We start from the raw sequence: 21,120 nt of genomic DNA, 5'->3' as shown, positions 1-21,120 counted from the left end.
TCATCCTCTGCAATAATAAGACGTCGCCACTTTTGAAAGGTGACATTGTCTCTAAACGCCCCTTGCTCTAACGTTGTGGGACGCAGCCAGGAGTTTTCTCTTAGGTGCAGAAGAGGGTCAAGGGCTGCCGGAGCCGGACCGGGCTTTCCTCCAGTCCCCCAGCTCCTGGAAGGACAACCAAGGAGCGACTCCATGCAACACCTGGGCGCGAGGACGCTCAGAGGATGCCAATGAGCCTCCCTGGTGGCCCGCAGCCACCGCGGATGCCGCCACCTGGCTTCCAACAAGGCCTCCCCTTTCGAACACGTATTTTCCACAAAGTCAAAAAAGAAAACACACAGACAACAACAACAACAAAAAACTATTTGTAAAGTCGGCAGGCGTCTGGTTCAAGGTCATACTTGGCTAGGAAGGACGAGGGAGGACCAACACGAAAGGCCGGCGTTCAAGCTCATGGGATTCTCCTACTGTTTCCCAAAACCCGAACTCTTTTCCTGTCAGAAAAGCCCCAATTTCCCAATGAATGAGGCACCGAATCAGAATGGGAGAAGAGGTTAGTCCAAAAACGTTTGCAGGGAGCGCGCTTCTCTCTCGCTCGCTCTCGTCAGGGGTTAAGGGGGCGGCCAAGGCCTGAGGAGGAGGAAGGGTCGGGCCTGACGGCCACAGCCCGGGAGCGGGACTTCGGCCCGGGCGACACCACGGGCCGGTCGGGGCCACCGCGGGCCCCTTTATCGGCCGGAGGGTCCCGGAGCGATGCTAGGCCGGGCGACCGTTCCGGACCCCGAGCCCCGGGGAGGGAAGGCGTCAGCACTCACCCCTGGGCCCGCTGGAGGGTCCCCGGGAAGGGCCGCCGCCCGCCGGCTCCCAGGGCGCTCCGGTGGGCGCTCTTACAGGCCGTTGGCCGAGCGCACTGAGGCGCCGGGGCAAAGCACCGGCCGGAGCTGCCTGCAGCGGGCCGGGAGGGACTCGAGAACGGCCCGGACTGGCCCCTTCCAGGAGCCGTAGCTGAGGCCGGTTCTTGGTCATGTGACGCAGGGAAGGGCGGACGTGAGTCTCACGTACAGGAGCGGGGGCAGTGAGACGGCGCTAAGGAGACATGTTTGTTGTGGGCAAAGTACGCCACCCACAGTTAACACTTTTGCCGCGCTTGACTTTAGGTAGCGCAGTGGTTAAAGCCATCGACTGCTAACCAAAAGGCTGGTTCGAAACCACCAGCAGCTCCGGGAGACAAATGTGGCAGTTTGTTTCCTAGAGATTTACAGCCTTGGAAACCCTATAGGGTCCCTATAAGTCGGAATGGATTCATTGGCAGTGGCAAGTTTAGTTCACGCTTAGGCTTTTATTAAAATAAGAGTTAGTGATCTTTAAGAAGTCTACGTAGCAAACCTTCATAAGCAGTTAAAATAACTTTTTTAGGACCATCTGCATCTAAATATCTGTAGGGCGAGGGCTAAGAACCTGCATATTTAACCAGTTCCACGAATAAGTGTACTTTTCAAAGCCTTTAATTGTCAGGTGTTTTCCATAACAGTGACTCCTGCCTTGACTGGCTCCATTAATCCTTCAAAGTAAGAACCCCGGAAAAGGGGAAGAGGACCACAGTAGTTAAAGAACGAAGAACCTTGCAGCCTTGTTTAGGTTCCAGAGAGCTCTCTGGGACACTCTACCTAAGGATTAGTGCAGGCAAACCACAGCACCGTGCTCACCTCCAACACAGGGAGGGACTGAATGAAGCCAAATCGTGGTATGCTTTGTATGCCTCGATTTAATAAGCAACCGAACAAATACATGTACTCGTTTAGAATTTAAAGATATTCCGGAGATGTTACTGTTCTTCAAAATAATTTGGGGAACCCTCGCGTTCTCGAGCCCCTTCTTACTAATGGCAAATCATCTTCCTTTAAGAATAGATTGCTTTTAGGGATAATCAGTCATTCCAAGATCACGTCTTTTTTGGGGGGGATCGACGATCAAGCTGGGTAAGCTATCTATGACCAAAACTTTACCCCCTCCGGAGAAAAACGTGTTGAAATTACTTTCAAATGAAGATTGTGTTTCAATTACCAAATCCAATGTTTTTTACCTTAATCCTGAGGATCCTCTTATCTTCCTGCATCATTTGATTCTGCTAATAATAAAAAGCATTGATCCTGAAAGCTCCTAACACTGCCTGGCACTTAGTAGGTTATCAGAATAAACTAACAAACACACAAAAACCTAGGCATTTTCTTTTGCTTACCTGGAAACTCTGCTGCTTTGTTTTTTGTGATAGAGCTCCATGCTGAATTTTCCTTCTGGGTCATTAATATGGACATTACTTTTTTACTTCTAAAATACATTTATGATTTAACCATTATTGACTATCTTTGCAACCACAGTCGCCTCAAATCTTTTGTAGGAAAAGGTGGTCTATAATCTAAATAAATTAACACATCCATCTAGTCTCATTCTGTTGCACTAGTTCTAACCAATTTTACCTAAGTGTCCCAATGGATTTTTGATCTCAACAGGGTTTCAAACTTAAATTTCTCCCTCTTCCCAATCCAAATGCCTTCTCCTGAATTCCTCTTGTCATTTAATAGCAATATCATTTTTCCAGTCACCTAAGTTCAAAATTTTGAAGTTATCTTTTGATGTCAATACCAGCTATTTATAATCGCCATGTCTTCTGTTCCTTCTGCTAGGTCATTATCCATCAATTGGGGTGTTACCCTTTTAGGTGGTCTTCCATCTCCAATCTTTTTCTTTCTCTGATTTTTCTTAGACACTGAGTCCTTAAAGAAGCTACTTTTGTAAATTCCAACATCCCAAATTTGATGCCGAAGTTTAAAATAAATTGATGATTTATAAAAAAATAGTTATCTACAAATCCAAGACTCCACAGCAACAATCTAATAATTTTTAAAATATCAGAAACTATGAAATGGCCTGGCAAGCACAGTAGATTAAATACTGGATGTTCCATCATCTGATTACCATTTATATGATCACTCCACTGTTTTGCTCAAAATCTTTACTGGGTCTCTAGTACCAACCTCTGAAGTACAAGCTCACCCTGGGATTTTAAACCTTATCTAATATGGGTCTAACTTCCTGCTTTGTCACTTTATTTACCACTGTGTGTGTATATGCATGAAATATATATAAAATATTTAAATGAAATTATTGTGAAATATATATGAATATAACCAAACTCACTGCCGTCAATTCCGACTCATAGCGACCCTATAGGACAGAGTAGAACTGCCCCATAGAGTTTCCAAGGAGCATCTGGCATATTCGAACTGCTGACTTCTTGGTTAGCAGCCATACCACTTAACCACTACACCACCAGGGTTTCCATATATGAATATATATGTGAATAAAATATATATATTCTGAACTATTTACCCTTGTCCATGTTATTCCTGCCACCTGGAATGCCACTCTGATTCGGACCATGCTCTGCTTCTTGTAATCTTACCTGCCCTTAATGGACCACCTAAAACGTCCCCCAATTTTATGAATTATTTCCTAAGGCCTCCAACTTTTGAAGCCCTATTTGTCATCTCTTATAGCATTAAGCACATTCTGTTTAATACTACAATTATCCAAGTGTCTTAGTCATCTCGTGCTGCTATAACAGAAATACCACAAGTGAATGGCTTTAACAAAGATAAATTGATTTTCTCACAGTCTAGTTGGCTAGACGCACTGGGTTTCTGGGTAGTAGGCTAGAAGTCCAAATTCAGGGCATCAGCTCCAGGGGAAGGCTTTTTCTCTCTGTCAGCTCTGGAGGAAGGTTCTTGTCATCAATCTTCCCCTGGACTAGGAGCTTCTCCATGCAGGAACCCTGGATCCAAAGACGTGCTCTGCTCCCGGCACTGCTTTCTTAGTGCTGTGAGGTCCCCAACTCTCTGCTTGCTTCCCTTTCCTTTTATCTCTTGTAAGATCAAAGCTGGTGCAGCCCAAACCCCAGGGAAACTCCCTTTAATTGGATCAGGGATGTGACCTGAGTAAGGGTGTTACATTGCACTCGTAATTCTCTTCAACCACAGGCAGAGATTATGATTTATAACACATAGGAAAAAACAAAATGGAGAACAACTACTGGAAATCAAGGCCTAACCAAGTTGACACATAATTTGGGGGGATACAATTCAATCCATGACACCATGTATTTGTCTTATGTTCTTTTATCAGATTGTGAATTCCATGTTTGAGATCAAGGTCCATATTTTCTTCATCTGGGTATCTGCTGTGGTCCGAAAATTGTGAGCATCTTGTAGATTTGTGATGTAAAGTAACAGACTTATATGGCTGATAAATTGGAATAGAAGGTAATTCCAAACAATAATTCTAAAAACATTTAGATCAATGACAGCATTTTTAGAATAACCATATAACCATAGACCATATTTATCTGGATGTTTAAATTTAACCTGGCTATAAAAAAAAGTTAATTTTTACTCTGTGTTTGTTGGTCTCACAGTTTACAATAGGCAAGGCCAGGATTAGGGTAAGGTGAAAAATTAGGCACCTAGAACAAAAAATAGAAGGAGGTACCACTCACTTCCCAATAGGTTGCTAGGTGTCCATTAGGGACTGGTCAGAATTTTTCTTTCCAAACAGGCTTATAGGTAGAGAAAGAAAATGTGCTCCAACACAGCACTTTCATTCTTCTGCTTGCCACCAGTAATAACTTCAATAAGAGGGATTAGTGTATTTTTTACTACAAATGTTTTCAAATCAGATTTTTTTTTGGCCCAATAATGAGAGCATTTCTAAAATATTTAGTTGAGCAACAATTTCCTTGGTCTTTGCAGAATTATTACCCAGTGTTACGTATTGAGGAAACCCTGGTAGCATGGTGGTTAAGAGGTATGGCTGCTAATCAAAGGTCGGCAGTTCGAATCCACCAGGCACTCCTTGGAAACCATATGGGGCAGTTCTACTCTGTCCTATAGGGTTGCTATGAGTTGGAATCGACTCAATGGCAACGGGTTTGGTTTTAGTTTTTGTTATGTATTGAATTGTGTCCCCCCAAAATGTATATCAACTTGACTAGGCCATGATTCCCAGTATTGTCACTATCCACTGTTTTGTCATATGTGATTTTCCTAAGTGTTGTAAATCCTACCTCTATGATGTTAACAAAGTGGGATTATCAGTAGTTATGTTAATGAGGCAGGACTCTATCTACAAGATTAAGCTGTATCTGAAGTCAATCTCTTTTGAGATGTAAAAGAGAAAAGTAAGCAGAGAGACATGGGGACATCATACCATCAAGAAACCAGAGCCAGTGTATCCTTTGGAGCTAGGGTTCTTGCACTGAGAAGCTCCTAGATCAGGGGAGATTGATGACAAGGACCTTCCCCCAGAGCCAACAGAGAGAGAAAGCCTTCCCCTGGAGCTGGCACCCTGAATTTGGACTTCTAGCCTCCTAGACTCTGAGAGAATAAATTTCTCTTTGTTAAAGCCATCCACTTGTGGTATTTCTATTACAGCAGCACTAGATGACTAAGACACCCAGGATCACTATTTATTCATTCTGTTTCTACTTTTATTATATCCTTGTTGCCATCTGGAGCCCTGGTGATGCAGTGGTTAAGAGCGCCACTCCTAACCAAAGGTTGGCAGATAGAATTCACCAGCCACGCCTTGGAAACACTTGAGGCCGTTCTACTCTCTCCTTTATGGTTGACTCAGCAATGGGCTTGGGTTTTTTTTGTTGTGTTTTGTTGCCTTCTAACACAACCTGAAACTTCCTTACATCTGAGATGTCATATTTTGTTTACTATAACATTCTTACCAATTTTCTACATTTGGGATTTTATCAATTCTTGTCCTTGTATAAAGAGTATTCGTATTGTAAATGGGAAATATTTGTCAAAATGTATGATCCAAAATTTGTTATCTATATTTTTCTTATGATTTGTAAAAACCCAATAGAAAAATGAGCAAAGAAATGGTGTTGTAGGGTAAACACATCACAAAGTTTAGTAAAGCAAAAAGAAAATTTTATTTGTCATATGTTCAAAGAGGCAAAAGTAGGAAAACGGACAAGCGTGCTGCCAGAGCTATATTTGCCCAAATGCAAGGATTACAGAATAGGCAAGAATGGGAAAACAGACAAGCACACTGCCACAGCCATGTCTGCTCGAGTCTGGGCTATTACAGGACAACCAGTATATATTAACATTACAAAATGGGCAAAACCACTGAAAGACTCACCTTTTTGCAGATTAGAAACTGTGATCCTACATTTCGAATTGTCTTTCATAAACATCATTGGTACAGGTTTTAGTAAGGACAGTCAACGGACAGTCAGTCTTCATTGGTCCAGCAAATCTTCTATTCACTAAATGCTAATAGAAAAAGATAAGAGTGGAAGTCTTTTGTGTTGTTTGATTAGCTTCTGTGAAAAGTTTCCTAAAAGATATTTTCCGAGATTATCATAACTATCGTCTTTGTATCTCAGGGCCCAGCTGATGTGTCCTTGTGAGTCCTTTGTAAGCTCAGCTCCAGCTGGGTCACATTCTCTGTGCTCAAGGACAGGGAATAATAACTCGAATATTATTTCCTAATTCAATGACCTAACCCTTCACAGAAGAAAAAGAAATACTAATAACAAATACTAATTAAAATATGCTAATTAAGAACGACAGATGTTCAGCCTCACTGATAATGAGATGTAAATTAAAACAAAGACATAAAAGAGTAGCAATATCCGGTGTTAGTAACCAAAAACCCATTGCCATCGAGTCAATTCTGACTCATAGTGACCCTACAGGAAAGAACAGAATGGTCTCCATAGGGTTTCTAAGGTGGATTCAAACTGCCAATGTTTTGGCTAGCAACTAAGTTCTTAACCACTTTGCCATCAGGGCTCCTACTGCCAGAAACAAAAAGAAAACCAAACCCAGTGCCATCGAGTCGATTCCAATTCATAGCGACCCTATAGGAGAGTAGGACTGCCCCAGAGTTTCCAAGTAGCACTTGGCGGATTCAAACTGCTGACCCTTTGGTTAGCAGCCGTAGCGCTAAAGGGCATAAGGAAATAGGTACTTTCATTATATTGTTCATGCAGCTGAAAATTCTAACAACTTTCTGGAAGGCATGTGTACATATCTCTCATAAGATTGTGTGAATCCTTTGACTTTACTGTTTCTCTTCTAGGACTTTACTGTGAGGAACTAATTGAACAAATGTAAAATGTGTACAAGATGCTCATTACAAAACAAAATTAAGTGCCTATCAGTTAAGGATTCATTGATTTACATAGTAAATCCATACAATGGACTCTGGTGCAAATGGTGATTAGTTCCTAGCTATTTATATGAAAATATGTCCACAATGTATTGTTATGTTAAAGAGATCTTTAAAGAGCTCTGCTTGCAAAGCAGTATGTTTGAATCCCATTTTTGTTTAAAAATATAAATTCTGCAATGGTATATACCTTAATTTAACAGCTATCTTAGATGGAAGTAGAGGAGTTAGATCCTGGTGATTTTTATATTCTTCTTTATGTCTTCTTGTGTGGTCTGTTTTTATTGTGAACACCTATTATCTTTATTTAAAAAAAAAAAAAAAACACCAAACTCGCAGTCCAGTTGATTCCAACTCATAGCGACACTTTAGGACAGTGTAGAACTCTCCCATAGAGTTTCCAAGGAGCGCCTGGTAGATTCAAACTGCCGAACTTTTGGTTAGCAGCCATAGCACTTAACCACTACGGCACCAGGGTTTCCTTACCTTCATTACAATAAAAAAAAAAAAGAAGATTTCCATTTTGGAAAAAAATAAGACCAGATACAATTTTTTAAAATTTTATTCTGAGACAATACATAAAAATAATATTTTAGCTATAATTACAGAAATATTTGTACAATAGTGAATTTTTTCAGTAAGTAATAATATAAAATGTTCAATATATTTTAAATATATTTCATTTGGTTATAGAGTACATATTAAGTTTAATGGCAGTAGTTACATGTGAGGCATATAATAATCTTTGAAAGTTAAGTTAGCAATAAAATTCAAACTTAAGCATTATTGTAATACTTTCATAAATAAGTTAGTTAATAATGTTTATCTCGCAGAAAGACCTCTGAGAAATCCGTTATTTTAGCACACTGTGAAACTCCAAAGTTGAAGCCCCAAATTTAAAAGAACAACTTTACACACTGGTATCAGGAAAACCATGCATACAAGCTACATTTTCATGCTCAGTCTTAGAAGTGTGGCTGAGCAACTGTCAACACGGCTTCATTGGAGTTTAAGGTTTAAGTATCATTTGTCTTCCTCAGAAGTTCAACACTGATAAGAGGGCAAGAGAAGAAGGAGGCTTGGGGACAAGCAGAGGCCAGTTATTTGGTATTAGCACCAGTTGAGGGTTTTTACTTATTAGTTTGTTGGGCCATCTCCGATTTCGGACTTTAAAAAGAGGCCAAACCAAACCCACTGCAGTTGAGTCAATTCCGACTCATAGCAACCCTATAGGACAGAGTAGAACTGCCCCATAGAGTTTCCAAGGAGCAGATTTGAACCTTTTGGTTAGCAGTTGTAGCACTTGACCACTATGCCACCAGGGTTTCCAAAAAGAGGCCAGGATGGCGCTTTTGTAGCCAGCTGTACCTGGTAACTGCCTTTAGAGTGGTTTCTTGGGCGTTTTCCTAGAGCAGTTTTTCTCAAACTTTAGAATACACTAGGAGTTCCTGGAGGGCTTGTTAAAACACAGACTGCTGGGCCCGGACCCTGAGTTTCTGACTTGGTATATCTGGGGTGGGCTTGACAATTTGCATTCGTAACAAGTTCCCGGATGGTCCCGCTGCTGCTGGTCCAGGGAGCCCACTTTGAGGACTCCTGGCCTACAGAGGGTTTGTAGGTATCAAGTAGCCCTTTATGCCAGGAGAGTACAATTATACAGTAGGATTTTTTTTTAAGAGCCAAAAACTATAAATGTCAGGTGAATTTAGGCAAACAATCTAAATACACCATTATACTTCTGAGTTTAATTGTAAAAATGGTTTGATAACCATCACACGAGCAGTGAAGCATGCCAATCATGGCTGCAGTCTCTGCTGTCCTCTGGGGTCATATTCTCACCTGCCAAGCCATAGAGACAGAAGCCAGGACCTAAATTTAAATATCAGCACCACAAACTCCTTCTGGGTTTGTCAAGAGTCTTCAGAGCTCTGCCTCTTGAGGCCTGGCCTCTGAGACTTCTCAAAGCACCCTATCTTCAAGTAAATATGGTTTTTAATGTTTTACAGATCTTTGTTTTCTTAACATTGTCCAGACCTTGGCTTCTGTGATGCCTAAGACAAGCTAGAAATCTTGGGCCATCCCGGGCCATAGATCTTATTTTTAAACCTTTACCCAAGGCTGCTGAATTCTGATGATGAAATAATGAACACTGACAAAGGAAGAAAAAAAGGTGTGTGTGTGGGGGAAGCAACTCAGATATGTGAGATTCTTAAGAGAAAAATATAAGTTACCTTTTCTGCAGGGCTTAGAACCAGTTCTGGAGCCCCAGTGATGCAGTGGTTAAGAGTTCAGCTGCTAACCAAAAGGTCAGCAGTTCAAATTCACCAGCTGCTCCTTGGAAACCGTATGGAGCAGTTCTACTCTGTCCTATAGGGTCGCTATGAGTCAGAACCTACTGGACAATGGATTTTACAAGTTTTTTTTTTTTGACCCTCTTGCTGCAAATTTGCATTTCTAACAAGTTCCCAGGCCATGCTAATACTGCTGGCATAAGAATCACCTGGAGATCTTGTTAAAATGTAGATTCTGATTCAGTATATTTGGGGTGGAAAAGCAAATTCTCAGCATCGGGTGGAAACAAAACCAACAGGTTCAAAGCCCTGCTTTTCTGAAATATGAAATCAGAACAAGTCTCTCTCCTCTCTTTTTCCCTTATGATCCGTATAATTTAGCATAGCACCTGGGACATGGATTGGTACTGAACAAGATGCTTGTTAAACTGAATGAATTAACCGAAACTAACCCTGGAAATACACAAACACACTGAAAAGCATTTTTTAAGACAGGCAGCTGCCAAGTTCTACAATTTTTCCATTAAGATTTTTACACACAGTGGACTCTTCCAGTGAAGTCTGTAAGCATACACATACAACATTAAAGGAAAACATGTTTTGCAAAGGAAAATTTAGAGAAGTACTAAGGACATAAATCTGTGAACACCTAGGGTACACGGAAGATTTAGAAGAAAGAGAAAATATTTAGAGCCTGATAAATCAACAAATGCCTCAAATTGTTTCGTGAATGACTGAGCTACTTAATTACATCAGGTATGCACCACCATTTATAGGCACGGAGGGATAGAGTCCATGCTTCATGGAGTGAAAAAAAAAAAAAAGAATCATGGAGTAGTGCCCTTGTTATTTGTGTGGGTACGCTAGTAAAACAGAGGTTAAAGTTAGATACATTTCAGAGTATGTCTGTATAAATATCCTATTAAAATTAACTAAATAAGTGTAAAAAAATTTATCCACTTTCAATGGAAACAGGCAATATTGCTGCAGCGAAAGGAACTCAGTAAACAAACAAACAAAAAAACTTCAAAGCAAACCATACAGGATTTCCAAGGCTATTATGGTTCCATTCAGGACACCCGCTTTTGGTCTCTGTCTTGGGTATGTTTGAAAGTGCCTTAGAAAACCGACGAACCTCAGTTCAGCTCTGCGCTCCCTTGGGCTTTAGGTTACTAAACAGGTCTAAGAGTCCAGTTTTATTGGTGATGCTCCAGTACTTTTGCCCCTGCCTCCTTCCCTCCCAGGGTCTACAGTTTCAGGAAGGGCAAGAGGTGATCTAAATCTGATTCAGCCTCCCTGAGTCTTACAGATTGGAATGACCAAAAAACAAATCCACTGCCCGTAGGGACCCCATAGGGTTTCCAAGGCTGTAAATCTCTCCAGAAGCAGACTGCCATATCTTTCTCCCACAAAGCCACTGGTGGGTTTTGAACTACTGACCTCTTGTTAGCAGTCAATCACTTTAACCACTGCACCACCTGGACTCCTTAAAGATTGGGACAAAAGAGGGCAACTGTTGGGAATCTGGTAGACCAGATAGCTCTTAACTTGTAGCATTCAAAGGGTATACAATCACCATTTGGATAGTGTATTGGATATAAGTGGAATATAGCTTCAGTGGATTTATTTTGTGGAAAATCTGTCTCACCACAGGGAACTTTGAAACAGCACCAGTTTTACAGATCAAGATCACAGAACTACCTTAAAAGAACTACTCTGTTGCATGGAGAAACAAATTGAAACTTTGCACTAAACCACCATAGTGCCATATGGTCTGGTTTGAGAACTCCTAAGTAGATGCAAGTTCTGTGTCATTACTTCTTATTTAAGATGAAAAGTAACAGTTCTGTTCTATGATTTCTTCAGTGTCTCCTCTTCATGCACACCTGGCAACGACTTATTATCCTTTCTAACTCCCCAGCTTTCACTGTTGATGGAATAGGTTTTCTGAAGCAAAAAAAACAAACAAAAAAACTCATTAATTTACGGATAAAAAGAGAATACGTGCTGAGTTTAACTTTTATTAATGAACACTGTAGCTTGTCTAAAATTTATTACTGGAATGCCTGCCTTTATGAAAGAAGTATATTTCTGAAAAGGTAGCTATGCCAATACTTAATAATTTTAGTCAGATTTCAGCAGCATAAAGGAGATACAGCCCTTGAAGCAAACTTATGGACCATCTTTTTATCCTTAAAAACTAGCCCCACCCTTTAAGAAGTCTGTATTACTCACAAGTCCTTCAGTACAGAAAACCAAGACCAGAAAATCATTTAATGATTTTATTCTGCACCTTACTATTAAATTCATTTGTAGATATTAAATAGGTTTAGTGATGACAAAATAACATATTTTGCCTTTATTGGTACAGTAATGTAATACCATGGCTACTTGTTGACTTGAGAATGCTTGCAAGCTGGGAATATGCCAAGTTAAACAGGATTTTGTAGGTATGCGGGATTTAAATGTAAGTACAACAACAGACAGGTAAGGCAAAACTAACATAGACAACCTTTGAATAGTTCTGCAGTTGGGTCATCAGATTAAGCTTAACTTTGAAAAGTTACCTGAACATTCTTTTGGGGTTTAAAGAAGCCAACCAGAAACTGTAAGAATTTGAATAGTAGTTGCACGTTCCTCTTCCGTGACATTCTAGAAAGGGACTGGCTCGGAATTCTTCCAGGCAGGAGCCAGGGGAGGCCAGTGCTTGCCCAGCACCCTCTGAACCTGCACTTGTGAACTATCACGATAAAGATACCTGAATAAAAACTCTGTCCATTGGTATGCAAATTTTAAATGCTCTAATTTTTAATAATGTAAGAAAACAAAACAAAACCAGAAAGCATAAGTTAAACTTCCTGTAAGCGGCAAATCCCTGCTCATCATGAAACCATTTCTTGCACTTTCTTTACCCAGACTTGCTAAGACTCCAGCCCCCAGTGGTACAAGTGGTTTGCACTCAACTACTAACCAAAAGTTTGGTGGTTTGAACTCACCCCAATGCACTACAGAAGAAAGGCCTGGTGATCTGCTTTGGTAAAGATTACAGCAAAGAAAACCCTATGGAGCAGTTCTACTCTATAACACATGGGGTTGCTGTGAGTCAGAATCAACTCTACCGCAATGTGTTTGCTAAGATTCTAGGCACCTTCCAAGATGAGGTATACTGTTGTGTTGTTGTTGTGTGCCATTGAGTCGATTCTGACTCATAGTGACCCTATAGGACAGCGGGGAACTGCCCCATAGTGTTTCCAAGGCTGTCATCTTTACAGGAGCAGATCACTAGGTCTTTTCTCCCATGGAGCCAATGGGTGGGTTCCAACTGCTGACCTTCCAGTTAGCAGGGAGTGCTTAACCATTGTTATCACCAGGGCTCCTAAAGATGAGGTACAGTCATCAGAAACGAAGTAAAAGTTGTTCTCTCTGCCTGGAATGTTCCTTTTCCCCAGGTCTGCCTGGCTATTCAGGTGGCTGCTGAAATGCAACCTCAGAAAGCCCACATCCCTGTCATGATCTCTCACCTTATCCTGTCTGGTTTCCTTCACAGCACTTATCACCACCTGAACTCATATTGATGTTGTTATTTTGCCTTCTTCCTTATTGTCTACCTTCCCTGCTAACATATAAGCTCCATAACAGCAGGAAGTTTGGCTTATGCTGGTATCCTCAGTGCCTAGAATAATCACCACACATTTCAGGTTTACAGTAATTTGCTGAATTAATGATTGAATGAATGAATGTGAGTAAAGAAGCGGGGGCAACGCATCATAAACAATGCTATAAAACCAGCTGCTGTCGAGCCGATTCTGACTCATGGTGACCCCATGTGTGTCAGAGTAGACTGGCACTCCCCAAGGTTTTGAATGGCTGATTTTTTGGAAGTAGATGGCCAGGCCTCTCTTCCTTGGTGCCTCTTGGTGGAACTGAACCACCCACCTTTTGGTTAGCAGGTGAGGGCACTGTTTGCATCACCCGGGGACTTCAAAGAGTGCTGTAGAAAACGCAAATCACATGTGTGCAGCTATCACCAACCCAGATGGTCAGTCCATGGACAGCCTCGTTGAGAGACTTTACTTTAAAAAGGCTGTTTCTCTTAGTTCTCATCTTCATATGAACATCATAGGGGCACAGTATAAGGCACCAAGTTTTTGGCTTAGACAGACCTGGGCTGAAATTCTACCTTTGCCATTTAACAGCTGTAACGGTTTGGGGAAATTGCTTCACTTCAGTTTTCTTCTTTGTAAAAACACAGACGATGGTAGTTACCTTGCAGAGTTGTCACAAGGGTTACAGAGGATTCATATGAAGCAGCCACCCCGTAAAAAACAGGCGCTCCATTACCAAGAAATGGTAACTCCCCTTCACCCGTCTTTATTTAGAATTTGTGAGTACTCTCATTCTTTTTTTTTTCTCATTCTGAGAAGTCTATTTTTTCCTAAAAAACAACTTACTGAAAGTAAAAATATAAAAAAGTGTATTTGCAGCTTTCCAAGGAAATGTCAAAGGCCTACTGTACGTACTCTCGGTGTCAGACAGTGCCATTCCTGGGGACCACATTTTACTCTGCTCAATATAAGGTTCCACAGGTCATGCGCTGTTCCTCTTCTCCTTACCATTATAAAAGAAAATCCTGTCCAGAGAGAAACCCAGCCCGGAGGGCATGGAGGGATGGTGGTGGTTTGGCTGTGAACAGCTAGGGCAATTGCAGGACCTTCACAGACGGTGCACCTGCAACAGGAAGCAAAGAACATGGCGGCATCGCCGCTTTCTGCACCATGGTGTGCTGTCTCACATTCCAATACAAGCTAAGTGACTCACCTGTTCCCATTACAAAACAAGGGGATGGATTTTTACCTGCTGATGTAAGGCTCCAGGGCCCTGCCAGTAATGGGAGCCATGTCCTTCGGCATCAGGGCGGGTGTTGACAGCCAGTATGAATAATCGTTTCGAGACGCAAAACTGCAGACGTCATTGATATTACAGAATAAGAAGGGCATTGTGGTAAAGCGCTGCAGGCAGCTGCCAAGAGTTCCTGAGAAAACATCAGATTGGGGATCTCTTTTAGTAATTACAATGATTTGGGGTATCATTACTAGATAGAGGCTAATTTAAACACGACCTATGGCAAACACTGGGTACAAAAAAAAAAAGACAACACAAAAGAGTTATTTCCAAAATGTGGTATGGAAAAGTTTCAATAATGATAGAAATCAAAGGTCCAATAGGCAAATCTCCCTTCTCCCACCCTTAATACTTTCCATGGACTTTTCTAATCAGTTTAGAATTAGGGGTTGGCTTAGGGAGCCCTGGTTGCACAGTGGTTAAGCACTCAGATGCTAACTGAAAGGTTGGCAGTCTGAACCCATCAGCTGCTCTGCAGAAGAAAGATGTGGCAGTCTGAACCCATCAGCTGCTCTGCAGAAGAAAGATGTGGCAGTCTGCTTCCGTAAAGATTTGCAGCCTTGGAAACCCTATGGGGCAGTTCTACTGTGTCCTATAGGGTTGCTATGAGTCGGAATCAACTCAGTGGCAATGGGTGTTTATAGATTGGCTGGGACAATATCTTTCCTTTAAACTATGCGGTCACTATGAGTCAGAATCAACTTGACAATAACTAACAACAACAACATTCCCAGTTATTCATATGTACATAATAGCTAATGACTAGACAGAGCTTTAGAAATGACGCTACTTTCAAGATTAAAAAAGGAGACAGGTGGTTTAATTGAAAGTTGTTTCGGACAGGACAGATTAGACAGGCATTCACAAGCAGGATCTTCCAGATATTTACATTCCAGAAGGAAAATCAGACATGAGGCCAGCGTTGTTGTATTTCTCTCTTTAGAAAAGTGCTGGAAGATATTCAAGGTTATTTACACTTCACTTCAGAGGAAAGTACGGCATGCTGAAAAAGTAACCATCTGTATACAGAACAAAATGACTGAAAACCAGAACTGGGACATTACCAAGGTCTTGTCCATGGGCTCGTTCGTTTCCTTGTACAAAAAGGAGAGAAAAACCACTGTAGAGAGGCTCTGTCCCTTCTGGACATGAAGGAACTGCTGCTGTTTGGCTGTGTCGAGTGAAGATAAAGCCTCTCATTGATGTCCCAGTTGCAGGTGGTCCACTGTCTCCTGGTCGTCCCTTTAAACCTGGCAATCCATCTGATCCAGGTGGCCCTTTAAAAAGCACATTATCAGCGTTGCAACAAGGAGCCTCACATCTCGAAAAATGTCAAAGTTGTTTTTTTCCAAAGCACTAATCTAAATGTTTACGTACCTCTATTACGTCTCAAATGTAACAAGGAGTCCTTGAGCAGAGTGATTTATCAAATGATCAAACAATATTAAATGCTGACTTGTTTATCACACAAGTGGTATTATCATAAACACTTCTGTACATCTTATTAGGAGCTGTTGGGACAGGCTCAGGTCTTCTTTATATTTGCATTCCCTTGTGATGCCTAGCACAGTGGACTGCATCTGGTTTTATATACGTCTCTTATGAATAAATAAATGTGTCCCCCCGCAATGCGGGTGGTGGGGGATCAAATCAAATCAAGTAGCTATAATTTGAAACTCTATTACAAAAAAATAACAAAAACCAAACCAGTTGCCATGGAGTCGATTCCAACTCATGGTGACTCCTGAGTTTCAGAGTAGAACTGTGCTACACAGGGTTTTCAGTGGTTGTGATTTTTTGGAAGTAGATCGCCAGGCCTTTTTTCCGAGGCACTTCTGGGTGGATTTGAACTGCCAACCTTTTAGTTAGTAGCTGAGAGCTTAACCATCTGTGCCACCCAGGGGCTCCTACCTAAACTCTATCATAGTGGATAATAAAAAGGTTACTTATGGTTTTGATAAATCCAATAATCACAAAAACCACTGAAAATTCTTCTCTAATGGTGCAAACTTGAAAGTTTTTCATCAATTGGAAAGGTACATAATAGCAGAAAAGGCAGTTTTTATTGTAATGACATAAGTCTTCCTCTTACATGACATAAGAATGAAGTAAATGGTTTTTAGAGTCAGTTTTTTCTCTGCAGTTGTAGTAAGCTAATACACATTTGTCACTTTCTAAATGAGGACCAGTGAGTTCTCCTCTCTCCCCTTCCACCTGCTGCTTTCTCTCCCTTTCTTCCCTGAATAGTTATTATTTATGCCATTCGCATTGCCTTACCAGCACCACCACCCTACCACCCTCTTCTGCCACCAATGCACTGACCCCCACCCCAATCCAAAGTGGGCCATAGTCCCTGAGGGTGCTAAGGAAAAGTAGAGACAGCAGAGATGCTTGGACTCTTGTCCTACAGCCTCAAGGGTGACGTCACTCATATTGGTCACACACAAACCATGCCGTGGGAGTCAGGCAGGGTCCCAGTTTAGTCCTGACTCAAAAGTCAGTGCATTTCACAAGGATTTTTGAAAGCCCCAATATTATTATTATTATTTTTTTCAGCCTCCTCTGAATTCTCCCCACTCTTATCTTTTTTCCAAGTGAACATTTGGCCCTGGTTTTTGGCATGATCTGAACAATGAAGACTGAAACACCCAGATTACTCTTGTAGCCATGTACTCAAACAAGACTCGTCTATGTACTGAAGCAATGCTGCTTCGGTAAAGGAAACAAGCCAAGTGTTTACCTTTTTCTCCTTTAGAACCTTTGTTGCCTTTTTCTCCAGCTGGTCCAGGAGTTCCAGGTTTTCCATCCTTGCCTGGTTCACCTCTTGGCCCACAGGGTCCTAGACAAAAACCAACATGTCACTGACTTGTTCGTATAGGATGGAAGCTAGGGTGGCCAACCATCCCGGCTTACCTAGACTTTATCAATTTCAGCAATGGAAGTCCTGTATCCTGGGAAACCCCTTAGTCCTGGGCAAACTGGGATGGTTGGTCACCCAATTTATTAACCCCACTTTCAGAAAAAAAACCTTCAAAAAGGAACTATGAATATATGAATACATCAGTTTAAAACTGTGCTGTTGTTTTGATTTATATACTTTCAGAATTCACTCCACTCATGTATTGAGGAAGGTGATAAGTAACACCCCTCTCATCTCCCAGTTGATTCAGGCAAACTTGGAGCTTATCAGTTTCATTCAGAAGTCTACTACAATATGGTAAGCTTATAAAACAGGGTGAGTTCAATGTCCAAGGACCAGTAAAAGATTCCATGATAATAAGCATCCATTTGCATTTGCTACTTTTCCACATGCTATAGAAAGTGTCAGAAAATTATAACTTGAAAGAACTCAGGTGTATCTATGGAACCCTTTAGAAACAGTTGGAGCTCCAAGACTGACAGTTGTTAAAGAAGGCAGACATAATCCTTTTCACTAAATAAAAAAATACAGTGCCCTAAAACGTTTATATTTAAGTTTATGCTACGCACAACAGTTTTCAATAGATTCCAAGGTCTTTGATCTCCTGGTCAAGGGTAAAATGAACTTAGTCTTAAGCCTGATTGTAAGAAAATGCTATAATGTTTAAACATTTTCTGTGAAATTTTATCATTTGCTTCCAAGGCACTTTACAGGTATATTGGTTCAACCATTTACTAGTAGTCCAGCTGAAGGCTGCCAGTTCCTCACCTAGGTTTCCTGGTGGTCCTGGTGGCCCAGGCTCTCCTTGCATCCCTGGTCCTCCAGGTGGGCCAGGAGGCCCTGGGCTTCCTGGAAGGGAGATGATCTTAAGTGTGCCAGGATCTCCATGTACACCTATTGACATAAACATAAGAAGATGACAAAGGTTTCATTGATGAGTTACCATTTTGTCATGGAGAATGATAACCAAACAAATCCTTTGCTGTCGAGTTAATTCCGATTCACAGCAACCCAACAGGACAGAGCAGAACTGCTCCAGAGGGTTTCCAAGGAGTGGCTGGGGGATTCGAACAGTTGACCTTTTGGTTAGCAGCTGTAGCGCTTAATAACTGTGCCCCCAGGGCTCCTGGAAAATGATAGTAAGGAACAATATTTACCAGGTGGTCCTGGAGGCCCAACTGGTCCTGGAGGCCCAACCAATCCCAGATATCCTGGATTTCCCTTCTCTCCTTAAAAAAAAAAAAAAAGACAATATGAAAACTGGGTTTCCCAGTTCTTTAGGTTGACAACAGACTCTAAGGACAGATCCTGGAAGTCACGACTAGACGGGGTACTGTGCCAATGGCTACAACTCTGTTATGTTTCTGTGGGTCTTGGCATTTCATCTGGACCCAATCAGTCTTGTCTAATCAGTCTGTAAAGAAATACACATGAAGGTAGGAATGTAAGCATTAAGAACTTGTATTTTCGTTTTGAAAGGAAAGGGCTTCTAAAGCTGGCTTTTTCTGAGTTCAATTTAATAATTAAGGTAAAATAAGAAGCCATGTGAAAACTTATTTTAGCACCCTCCTGGTGAATTATGTTGCTTGGTTATCAGGGTTATCCACTTTCTCAGGGTACTACTACCCTAGCTTTACAAATAGTCCACCGGCAGCAATTTCTCTTCTCAGTGCTCATGAGAGTAAACACAAAATAACTGCTTTGATATAAACTAACAGAGTGGTACGGTTTATCTCCCAACAGAGTCTTTGATAGGAATAAAAGAAGGTTACCAGGAGCCAATGATTTGGAGAAATATTCTATTTTAAAGAATCTTGAAATAGCACAGACAATGTATTTGATTACTTAGCAAGACGTCAATACTACATATTAAAAGAATAAATACAATGAAGTAATTATAGAATCGAAAGCCAACTGGCAATTAAGTTATAAATTGTCAGAACTTGAGGAATACGTTATTATTTACTCAGAAACACCAGAAGAAGCCTCAATGTATTTCCCCTTGGGGATTAAAAATTCCCAAGTAATGAAGTGCGAACTCTTTAGTTGTGCCAGCTGAAGGTCTTATTCTGAAATGTAAGAGAGGAACTGAATATCTTATTTGGCATCTCTAGAAAAAAAAAAAAATCTCTAGAGTCTGTGATAATAGAAGTCCTGCCATACAGAGGATAATACCTGAGGAATGAACCAGCTAAGACAATGAATCAGACACTTAAACCTCGATTCAAGGTCATGGCACTAATGGAAAAGCTTGAGAACTATTTTCTGAAATCCGAAGCTTAAATTTATGTCTGTGAATATTTTAAACTTAAAAACTCAGAAGTTACAGGTTTTTTTCTGATAAAAATATAATACATTTGTCCCGTAAAAGTACAAATGCATAAATACGTACATAAAACTTTACACAATCTCCCCCACTACCAGTTTGGTGAACATTCTTTTAGACTTTTCCATTTTTTTTTTAAATTATAAAAGTAACACATGCACATGGTAAAACAAATTCAAAAAGGTTTGTGAATTTCAATAATTGTGTTTGTAACCAAAGAGCAGTGCACAAAAACCATACCTTGCATGCCTGGAAATCCATGGAACCCGGGATCACCTCTGAGCCCTGGGAGACCTGGCGTGCCTGGTGGTCCCTATATTTCAAATAAAAGGGAGCAGAACCACAGGCAAATTTTACAAATTTACAATGTCCACTGATGTTTTCTTGAAAGCAAGTAGGATACACTATTTGCTGGGTGAGTATGCGCTGAATTTGACAGGCATCATTTTTACTTGTTATTCCAGAGTTCCACCTGGCTATACTCCCTCTGCCTCTAAACTGCTCCCTAGGAATATCATCGGCAATAAATAAAAATAAAACCAAAAAAAAAAAAAAACCCAGTGCCGCCGAGTCGATTCTGACTCATAGCTACCCCATAGGACAGACTAGAACTGCCCCATAGAGTTTCCAAGGAGCACCTGGTGGATTCGAACTGCCGACCCTTTGCTTAGCAGCTGTAGCACTTAACCACTACGCCACCAGGGTTTCCGAATAAAAATAAAAACCACCATTAATTTTAGAAGACACGTACTTTTCAATGGTGATGTATGTTGTGTTAGTACTGCACGCATTATTCTGTATCTTAAATGGAACTGCTCAATATTCGGTGATCTTTTAGCAAAGATCAGTAACCAGACTTTCAGAATGAGAATTAAAATTCATATTGATAATTCTTGCAAAGACAATGGAGCCATTACTGAGTTGTAGCACCCAAGGACCCTTCTAACAAAGGTAGCAGAGTTACAAATTTCTCCTTGTCAGGGTGGTGAAGTCGCTGGGTGGTGCAGATGATTAACATGCTCGGCTGCTGACAGAAAGGTGGGAAGTTTGAGTCCAGCCAGAGGTACCTTGGAAGAAAGTCCTGGTGATCTATTTCCAAAAAATCTGCCATTGACAACCCTGTGGAGCACAGTTCTGTCTGACACACATGGGATCACCATGAGTCAAGTTCTGTCTGACACACATGGGATCACCATGAGTCAAGTTCTGTCTGATATACATGGGATCACCATGAGTCAAGTTCTGTCTGACACACATGGGATCACCATGAGTCAGAGCTGACAGAAAGGCAACTGCTTAGTCAGGGTGGAAGTAAGAGAAGTAAAGTGCCTAGGGCTGGGAGTGTGCCAGGGCTGTCAGGAGAGTTTTCGACAGGTTGGTTTGGCAAGGATGCAGGGATCTGACTGGGGACATGCCTCCTCCTTGGGAGCTCT

General features: G+C 41.2%; 2 protein-coding genes across 8 annotated transcripts in view; both read right to left on the bottom strand.

Moving 5' to 3' along the window:
* MFF (mitochondrial fission factor) overlaps positions 1 to 905 on the bottom strand; it is a 35,115-nt gene extending 34,210 nt beyond the window's left edge. For 6 of the 7 annotated variants that reach the window (XM_049888347.1, XM_049888350.1, XM_049888351.1 and 3 more), the window contains exon 1: positions 816 to 905. The gene's annotated coding sequence lies outside the window, so the exon portion shown is untranslated. The remainder of the gene's footprint in view (positions 1 to 815) is intronic. The other variant, XM_049888349.1, reaches the window with a different exon arrangement.
* Positions 906 to 7,891: 6,986 nt separating this feature from the next.
* COL4A3 (collagen type IV alpha 3 chain) overlaps positions 7,892 to 21,120 on the bottom strand; it is a 163,207-nt gene continuing 149,978 nt past the window's right edge. The window contains exons 44-52 of the mRNA XM_049888346.1: positions 19,928 to 20,000; positions 18,519 to 18,590; positions 18,130 to 18,255; positions 17,182 to 17,280; positions 15,506 to 15,718; positions 14,394 to 14,571; positions 14,153 to 14,267; positions 12,107 to 12,279; positions 7,892 to 11,486 (exon numbers count right to left, since the gene is read on the bottom strand). Of these exons, the coding sequence (XP_049744303.1) occupies positions 11,402 to 11,486; positions 12,107 to 12,279; positions 14,153 to 14,267; positions 14,394 to 14,571; positions 15,506 to 15,718; positions 17,182 to 17,280; positions 18,130 to 18,255; positions 18,519 to 18,590; positions 19,928 to 20,000 (1,134 nt within the window). The 3' untranslated portion in view covers positions 7,892 to 11,401. The remainder of the gene's footprint in view (positions 11,487 to 12,106; positions 12,280 to 14,152; positions 14,268 to 14,393; positions 14,572 to 15,505; positions 15,719 to 17,181; positions 17,281 to 18,129; positions 18,256 to 18,518; positions 18,591 to 19,927; positions 20,001 to 21,120) is intronic.

The sequence above is a fragment of the Elephas maximus genome, chromosome 6 (genome assembly GCF_024166365.1).
Source record: "Elephas maximus indicus isolate mEleMax1 chromosome 6, mEleMax1 primary haplotype, whole genome shotgun sequence".
Lineage (NCBI taxonomy): Eukaryota > Metazoa > Chordata > Mammalia > Proboscidea > Elephantidae > Elephas > Elephas maximus.
This window is presented reverse-complemented; position numbering and strand designations above follow the sequence as displayed.